General features: G+C 21.3%; 2 protein-coding genes across 3 annotated transcripts in view; both read left to right on the top strand.

Moving 5' to 3' along the window:
• Positions 1–1,820: 1,820 nt before the first annotated feature.
• LOC102679724 (ras-like protein 2) lies at positions 1,821–4,512 on the top strand. Of its 2 annotated transcripts, XM_006608657.2 has the most exons (5): positions 1,821–2,748; positions 3,433–3,520; positions 3,663–3,690; positions 3,881–4,092; positions 4,182–4,512. In XM_006608657.2, the coding sequence occupies exons 2-5, from the start codon at positions 3,452–3,454 to the stop codon at positions 4,374–4,376; spliced, it is 504 nt and encodes a 167-aa protein (XP_006608720.1). In that variant the 5' UTR covers positions 1,821–2,748; positions 3,433–3,451; the 3' UTR covers positions 4,377–4,512. The 2 variants fall into 2 exon arrangements, with proteins under 2 accessions (XP_006608720.1, XP_006608719.1); XM_006608656.2 differs by lacking the exon at positions 3,663–3,690.
• Positions 4,513–7,922: 3,410 nt separating this feature from the next.
• Positions 7,923–8,992, top strand: part of LOC102679607 (monocarboxylate transporter 13-like) — an 11,509-nt gene continuing 10,439 nt past the window's right edge. Inside the window, exon 1 of the mRNA XM_006608655.2 lies at positions 7,923–8,377. The gene's annotated coding sequence lies outside the window, so the exon portion shown is untranslated. The remainder of the gene's footprint in view (positions 8,378–8,992) is intronic.

Here is an 8,992-nt window from a genome sequence, read left to right as displayed (position 1 = left end):
AAAAAAAAAAAAAAAAAAAAAAAAAAAAAAAACGAAAAAAAAGATTTAATTATTTGAAAATGTAAATATTTCATTAAAAATCGAAACACTGGAACTAAAACATATTAACATTTTCTGTAATAACTAAATAATACTATGTGTTATGTAAAAAAGGAAGAGGAAAATAGCAGAAAAAGAATTGTACATACTATGCAACTATACCGTGTATAATGAAAGCTTTGTGAAACATGAATTAGAAAAAAAATGTCTGATTTTATATATGTTCATTTTTTGATAATAACAGTTATCTTTTGTTTAATTTTTTCTTATAATGAATTGTTTTTCAAATAGTTAAATTTCTTATGCTAAACATTTTCTAAGGAATCATTAACAGAAAAACTAAAAAGAAATGAAAAGATCACATACCGAAATTTTTTTTTAATTAAACATTACAATAGCAATGATTAAAAATAGTGAGATATTTCCAAAATTATATATATATATATAAATTTTTATAGTTTCCCGTGTTCCCATTTATATTAATTAAAATACCTTGCTTTACAACTATATGATAAATATTTTATTTATACAGACATTTGTATACCTTTGTATTTAAGATTAAAGATACAAGTTAATATAATTAAATATCATAATACATATAACAATTTCAAGAGTGTTTAAGCAATTATTTTTAATAATTTTAAACTTATTTAATTTTTGATTATACTAATTTTTTATTTAGTTACCATAATTAGTTTGAGAAATTTTTGTTCTCGCTATTTAGTACAAGTTAATTTTTTCAAACAATGTGTAAATGTCATTTATGAAGAACGATGAGACTCAACTACTTTTCTTTGATAAATTTTAAAACAAATCTTAATGTGCATCGATTTACATGTTTTATTGTCGTACAATAGAATATACGATAAATTACAATAATTAAAACATCAATAACAATTTATTTTTCAAGTTAAAAAAGAAATTCCATTTTGAAGAATAGATAGAATTGAATCGATATATATAAAATTTTCAAATAAAATTTTCAAATAAACAATTATAGAAGAAATTTTATAATTCTATTGAAACAAAAAGCGCTTTTTTTCATCATAGTACTTGTATTAAGTATATTGATAGCTGCATCGTACGTTTCATTTACCAAAAAAAATTAACATACAAACAATCGTGCGATTCATTGTCGGTATATTTTATACGAAAAGCGCTTATCTTCGAAATAAAGTCCCGTGCCTTTTGTATCTTTGCAATTCTCTATCATAATACATGATGATTGTTGAAAAAATAATAATAGTAAAATATTATGAAATGACCAAATATAAAATGGAACGATTCCGATGTAGTAAAAAAATATTATCGAGCAACATGATTTTTTAGGATTTTTATTTTATTCAATTATTTTCTGTTCAAATTATTGTTAAATAACTGAGTTCGACAATTTTTATTCAAATTCAATCGGTAATGCTATTTTAGAGAATTCGTTAATAAATCAAATTTCAAAATTATTATTATATCAATGATTATTCCTTTTATTATTTTCAATTTGTGATTGAATTTCCGTATAATTAATATTGGATATTTTTAGTAAAGATATTTAACATAAAGTATTATACTTTTTATAATATACAATATCTTATATTTTATATTACAATTATTATTATACTTTTAAGTAATTTCTATTTATTATTTGTGATAATTTGATTTATTTATTTTAAATGATTTTCTTTAAAAATTCGCAAATTAACATTTAATAGTCAGTTATTATAATCAAATGATAAGGATAGTAAGAGATAATGGATGGGAGTAATTAAATTAAATAATAATGATGTAGTATAATTGTTTATTAATTTGAAAGCTTATCAATTTCGATTCATCTAAAATAAATAAAAATTTACAAAGAATAATGGTAAATTTTTATTATGATAATTATTATAAATTAACGCTCTTATTATTATTGATTAAAATATGTTATAAATTATATTAATATGTACCTACCAAATACTATGCATACTTTGAATAATATAATAATATATAATTTAATTATGTAATATTGTTATATTAAATATGATACATATAATATGACTACAGATAAAGTTTTATTTAAAATCTTTTTTTTTTTTAACATTGAATAAAGATTTCCTAAAAATGGATCGTTCCCAAAAATAATATCACTAAATATATTAAAAAATAATATACATAATGAGATTATTTTATGTTTAGCACTATATAAAATTGAATGATTTTGAAATCATTTTCTTCATAACATAACTTGAGATAGACGTAAGCGCATAAGAGGGCGGTATTGTAATAGCGACTGCGCAATCAATCGAAATAGCATGATACAATATACATGTATAGTATAGAGGTGGGGATATTTCTTCTAGTATCTCTCTCGTTTCATTCGTTAGTATGGTTTTTAGTAAGTTCGAATTTATACAAGATTTATGATGTTCAATCGTGCTTAAATTGTGAATGATAATAACGAAATATGCAATTTAGTTTATTTTTCTTTCTCGTAAAAAAGTTCATACATGTTCGTATGTGAATGCGCCTCAATTTTATATTTTTCTATATTTTGTCGTACTGTTATCAATATGTGTCACTGAATTTTTTTCAATCACAAATTTACATATCTCGGCAATTACATGAAAAATGTCGAAATCCGGTGACAAACAAAGTTACGCGCAGACATATAAACTCGTTGTTGTTGGTGCGGGTGGTGTCGGAAAATCTGCGATCACAATACAATTCATTCAAGTAAGTACTTTTTATGGCCAATAGGTGCAAGCACACGTATATACGTGGGTGTAGATAAACGTATATATATTTAGACATATATACTATGTTTGTATACATACATTATTATATATTATTATATATAGGTATATATTTTATATGATATATATTAACATATATAACTTATTTATATATCTACTAAATTTGTCATTTTTATGTATCATATGTTATTTTGATTCAAATAAGAAATATGAATGATATATTTATCTAATATATTATGTTATAATATTGATATAATCGAAGTAAAAAAACTTTAGTATTATATTTTCATAATAATGATTTTTTTAAATTACTTTTGCATTATATATTAAAAAGTTTGTTTTTATCATTAATTATGTTATATACAATTATGGATAAGATTGTAGTCATAAAATTATATCATTGTATTTAATATGTATAAAAAAAAATGCAATTTCATCTTAATATATATATTTTATGTATTATATGTATGTATGTATATATATACATTATAATTTTCTTTTATTATATTTGTATTTTTTTTTTCATGAAAATTTCAAAGAATAATATCAAAGCTAATAATTATAACTATATTTAATATAAATTTAAAATATTTTTATATTTTTTATTGCTATTTGTAATGATTGTATTGTTTAGCTTTGGATTAATTTTATCAATATCTTTCAGAGTTATTTTGTAACTGATTATGATCCAACAATTGAAGATTCTTATACCAAACAATGTGTTATTGATGATATTCCTGCAAAACTTGATAGTAAGTAAATTAATAAAAATATAATATTATTAAATGCATTAATTATTATTTCAATTAATATTAATTATTTGTAATATTAATTAATTGTATTTTATATATTTATACAATTTTTATAACTTATTTTATGTTAATTTTCATGCAGTTCCATAATGAATCATGGGTTTGTTATTGTAAGACTATAATTCCTTATTTATTCAATTTTAGAGTGAATACTTTATGAAAAAATTAGAATGGTCAATTTATAAACATTTAAAACATTTAAATAACAATATATATATTCATATTATTTTTAATACTAATATAAAATTTATAATGTTTTTAATATTAAAAATAATATATAATTATAATATATAATTTTAGTATTAGATACAGCAGGTCAAGAAGAATTTAGTGCAATGCGAGAACAATATATGAGAAGTGGTGAAGGTTTCCTTCTTGTGTTTTCAATAACTGATCTTTCATCTTTTGATGAAATATTAAAATTTCACAAGCAGATACTTAGAGTAAAGGATCGAGAAGAGTTTCCTATGCTTATGGTTGGTAACAAAGCTGATTTGGATTATCATAGAGTTGTAAGTAAATAAAATAGAAAGAAACTAATGAGATAATATATTTTAAAATAAAGAATATGAAATTAATATCTTAATGTTAACTATTTTAGATTGAAATTGAAGAAGCACAAAACAGAGCTCGCCGATTAAAAATTCCTTACATTGAATGTAGTGCAAAATTAAGGATGAATGTTGACCAAGCTTTTCACGAATTAGTGAGAATTGTCAGAAAATTTCAATTGTCTGAAAGACCACCATTAGAACTAAATTATAAGAAAAATAAAAAGAAATGTTGTATGCTATAATACCTAATGTGTTCGTAAATAACAAATTTTTGTATCAATAAAATGGTACAAAAGTTATAAAATAATTGAATTACAAACAAAATTATGAAATAAATAGAATCTTCATTATTACTAAAAACAATTAAATTGAAATTTACAATTATAAATAAGAGATTTTTGAAATACTTTTAATAATAATATTTATATATTGTATTTTAGAACAAATATTTTAAGTATATAATATCAATCTCATCATAAATATCATAAATATTTTGTACTCAATTAAAACCAAATTAATACAATAGCATTTATGGAATATGTAATACGAATTTACAAATCATATAATTTTAACTATATAAATAGTAAAAATAATTGACATATTTTATTAAAAATACATCAGTAACAATGTAAGTTTTATATTAAATATATTAATATATTTAATATTATCTTGGAACACATATATCCCTATATATTGAATTTATGAATATATCAACAAATTACAATATTATTTAAAATATTTATTTGTAAATAATGCATGTATATATTTTCATTTAAAACAATATAATAAGTTAATGTTAACAAAGAGTGAGACCAATAACAAAAATTTAATGTGAAAATTTTGAATAATTTGTTTAAATTAACATAATTTTATAAGTATTATATTATATTTAACATTATCATTAAAATTATAACTAAAACTTGGAAAATATGAAAATTTATGACATTTTAATGCATTCATAGAATTGTTTGAAAAATTTAAATGTTTATTTATGCACAAGTATTGTATTTATTTTATTTTAGTGTGATTTTTCTAGTATTATGTAAAAAATTGTTTTCAAAATGAAAATAATTAATTTATTATAAAAAAATTTTATGCTTATATTTGTGAATGATTATCATGTATTGATAAATATTAAGTAAAATTAATATACCCAATATATGAATTTTTTTATATTAAATAAATGTGCATTAAAAATACTATTGAATATTAAATATTAAAATAATATATTATAATAAATTTAAGAAAACTAATCATAACAATTACAAGATTAATATAAAATACAAAGTTATATTTATTTTTATTAATAATCATTTGTAAATTTTTATAGACTGATATATAGATTTAATGTGTATTTGTTAATGCCTTCTAATAAATTAAATAATATAAAAATAAATTAAAATAATATAGAAATTATTCATTTTTACAATAAAATTATAATTAAAACATATTGTTACAAACAATGTACTTCTAATTTATTTAATATATAATAATTAAATATAATAAATAATAAATTTAATTATATTTATTTCATTTTAATTATATAAATAATAATATATATAATTTATATAATTAAATTTATATATTATAATTATATTTTATATAAAATATACAAATAAATTATAAGTGATTTATTTTTATATTTCTTCGTATTTCTCACATAAATTTTTGAAAATAATCTTTTGAATTTATATATTATACAACAATATAACATGTAACAATGATAATAAAATACATGCATAAAAAACTTTTATTGTTCAAACAAATTTTTTAAAGTATTTTCTATTCTAATCTTTTATTTGTAATTTTATTTTATAAATAATTTGTATATAAAAAATATATATGTATATCAAAATTAAATAATTAAATATATATTAAAATATATAACGATTGTAATTTTATTATTTAATTAGGTTATATTTTATGTTTGTATAATATAATAGATTTATCAAAATGATTAAATTAAATAATTTAATAAAATAATAACGATCGATTTTGTACAACGGAACATTCACCCTAATTTAGTCAGTAAGCAACTGGCACACAAGGTGGTCAAACGGGATTCCCATGCTGGCTATTCTTAACCAGACCTGGCTAATATTGAATCTACTCAATTACTTCCAGCTATACCTATTACCATCAGCAATAAATATGTATAACTGTTATTATGAACTTTTAATTCCTTTTTATTTTGCATTATATATTGAATGAATGATGCGAAGTTTTGAAATTATTTATTTTTATTTCGTCTCATTAAATCGTTATACATAGAACTTTCATTTTAGAAGAAAACAAACAAAAACAAATTTTATATTTAGATGTTTACAATTTTATATATCAGTACATAAATACGATAATGGAACGATATAGAAAAATATATAAATAAATATATATACGTATAGATAATAGATAAAAAGATTAAAAAAAAATTACAATTAATTATAATAATTATGAAAATAATTTTTTTATCATAAGAAAACTTAATTATGTACATATTTATATATGTAATACTTTTGACAAAGAAATTAGCTAAAATAAATTGTTTATTGTTTGCAAAATCAGTTATAAAATATTGTTATTACAAAATAAAATAAAATTCAAAAATAGGAAACAGTTAAGTAAAGAAATTTTAACTAGGGTTGCATTTTTATTTACTCGAAGAATGGAAGAAGCGTACGAAGAAAGACGAGTTGGGATGAAATAAGACCACGAGAAAGAAGAATGCCCAGGTTAAAAATAGCCGCGCGCATTTTCAAATAAAAAGTGATAAGTAACCTGCAGGATAACGATTAAGGAGGAAGGTAAAAAAGAGAGTCGAGAAAAAAAAGGATACCGACGGAGCAGAAAGAAGATCTGTAAAACAGAATGAAGATAAAGAAAGAAGATGTACAAAAGCAACCACATCTACACAGGGAGAAAAGAAAGATTATCTTGACCCATTGGAATAATATATTGAGTATATGGTGGTCAAGCTTGATTCGATGTTGGTTTGAATAAAGGCAAGAACCGGTGGTGTGTACAGGACTTGGAAGGAGGAATCTCCCACCCTATAGCTTTTACCCGTGTACATATTTCACATGGTTTACTATACAATCAAGTGCACCTAGCATCAAGCCATTAAGTGAACTTACCTGCTCTATCTTCTAGAGACTGCAGTATGTTCAAGATATAAATTTGATCAAAATTTCGTACGTAATCGATGAATATTTTCAATAATTTAATAAAGATATTGAAATAAGTTTGAAAATTTTGTGATCGTATTCAGAATTGCGTAAATGCGTATGTTATGTATACATATACATATCTATATGTTACAGTAGTAAGCAAATTATGATGTAATAGAAACGCGGCCGATTCCTATGAAAATATCTGAGTTTTACAGACTTTTCCTAAATATGCATATAAATAAATATATATATTTATATAAGCAAAATCTATTTGTTTCTAACTACTTATCTAAACTAACTATTTATCTAACTATTTATTTTTATTTTTAGATATCATTTAATTTTTCATTATTTTGATTAAAATAATTCGAGTAAAGCTAAACAAGATAGTAAATACGTCATCACATATGAGGAAAACATACATCCATTCACTATCGTCCGCTTTCCTCTTAGTATTACATAAACGTATATGTATATAAATTTATAAATGTTTTCACATATTATATTTAAAATAATACATATCATCATTTTTTTTTTATTTTTTTATTAAGTAAATATTTGAAAGAAGCAATCATAAATATAATCGATAATCGATAAATATTTATCTTGATTGACATAATCGATTATAGATCATCCTTTTGTTCTGTGTTATATCGATTGAAAATTCAAATCGAATGGAATTTATTAAAACTCTTGTCACATCAGATGTTCAATAGATGATTTTACATAGAACACTGCGATTTATTAGCTTGATCCTTGAAGATTGTTTCACGAATGAAGATGTTTTGATTTATATTATACCACGATATGCTAACCATTTTGGTTTGGTTAAAGCCGAGGGCAACCTTCGGGTGTCCCTCCGCCACTAGCTTGAGCTGGACTGAAAGAAAAGGAAGAGGGAAAGGAACGAGTTCTTCAGTGCCTGTGCACAGTCTAGTTCAAGACTCACGATGATAGTGAACGTCCCATGAAGATTCCTCCGGCCGGGTTGCCCTTCTCTGCCTAAACTAGAAACTAGTGTTACGGAGCGTCTAGTGGACCGACTACCGTTTGCATAGGTCGCGGAACCTCTACAGGTCAGTGCACGTTTATCATTCAGATGCGGCTATTATTCGGTTATTGTCTTCGCAAAATTATCACATTATTCCATGATTTTTAATACAAAGTATGAAAATTAATTAATTAATGGAATTATAAATTGCAATATTCAAGTTTATATGAAACAAATATTTTATGTTTTATATAATAAATATAAAAAATCCTGATTTTCAAATTTCGATACATTTACTGATTCTCGACAACATTTATATTCTAAATATTATCTTATAATACTTCGTAAAACTAAAATAATTCAATTTAAGATTTTATATTAATATCAATGTGAGTTTTTGATTTCTTTGAATATATTTTTATAATATTTTTGTAAATAAATTTTGATTTTTATTTTTTTATCAATTATATCAATATTATTTATTATGTTAAAAATATGTGTATAAATTGTTATTATTTTTTAATTATTCTAAATCTTTATTTTTATTCAAATATTATTTAATTAAAAGTGCGAGAAACTTGTCATTGAATTATGAGTATATGCTTCTTTTTATTATATAAATTATTATTATAACATAAATTTTATAATTGCACATAAAAATAATATTAATTGAGAAAAATTAATTAAAAATTAAAAAACT

Source organism: Apis dorsata, unplaced genomic scaffold, assembly GCF_000469605.1.
Source record: "Apis dorsata unplaced genomic scaffold, Apis dorsata 1.3 scaffold_41, whole genome shotgun sequence".
NCBI classification, from domain to species: domain Eukaryota; kingdom Metazoa; phylum Arthropoda; class Insecta; order Hymenoptera; family Apidae; genus Apis; species Apis dorsata.
Note: the sequence above shows the minus strand (reverse complement) of the source record. Positions and strands in the feature narration are given on the sequence as shown.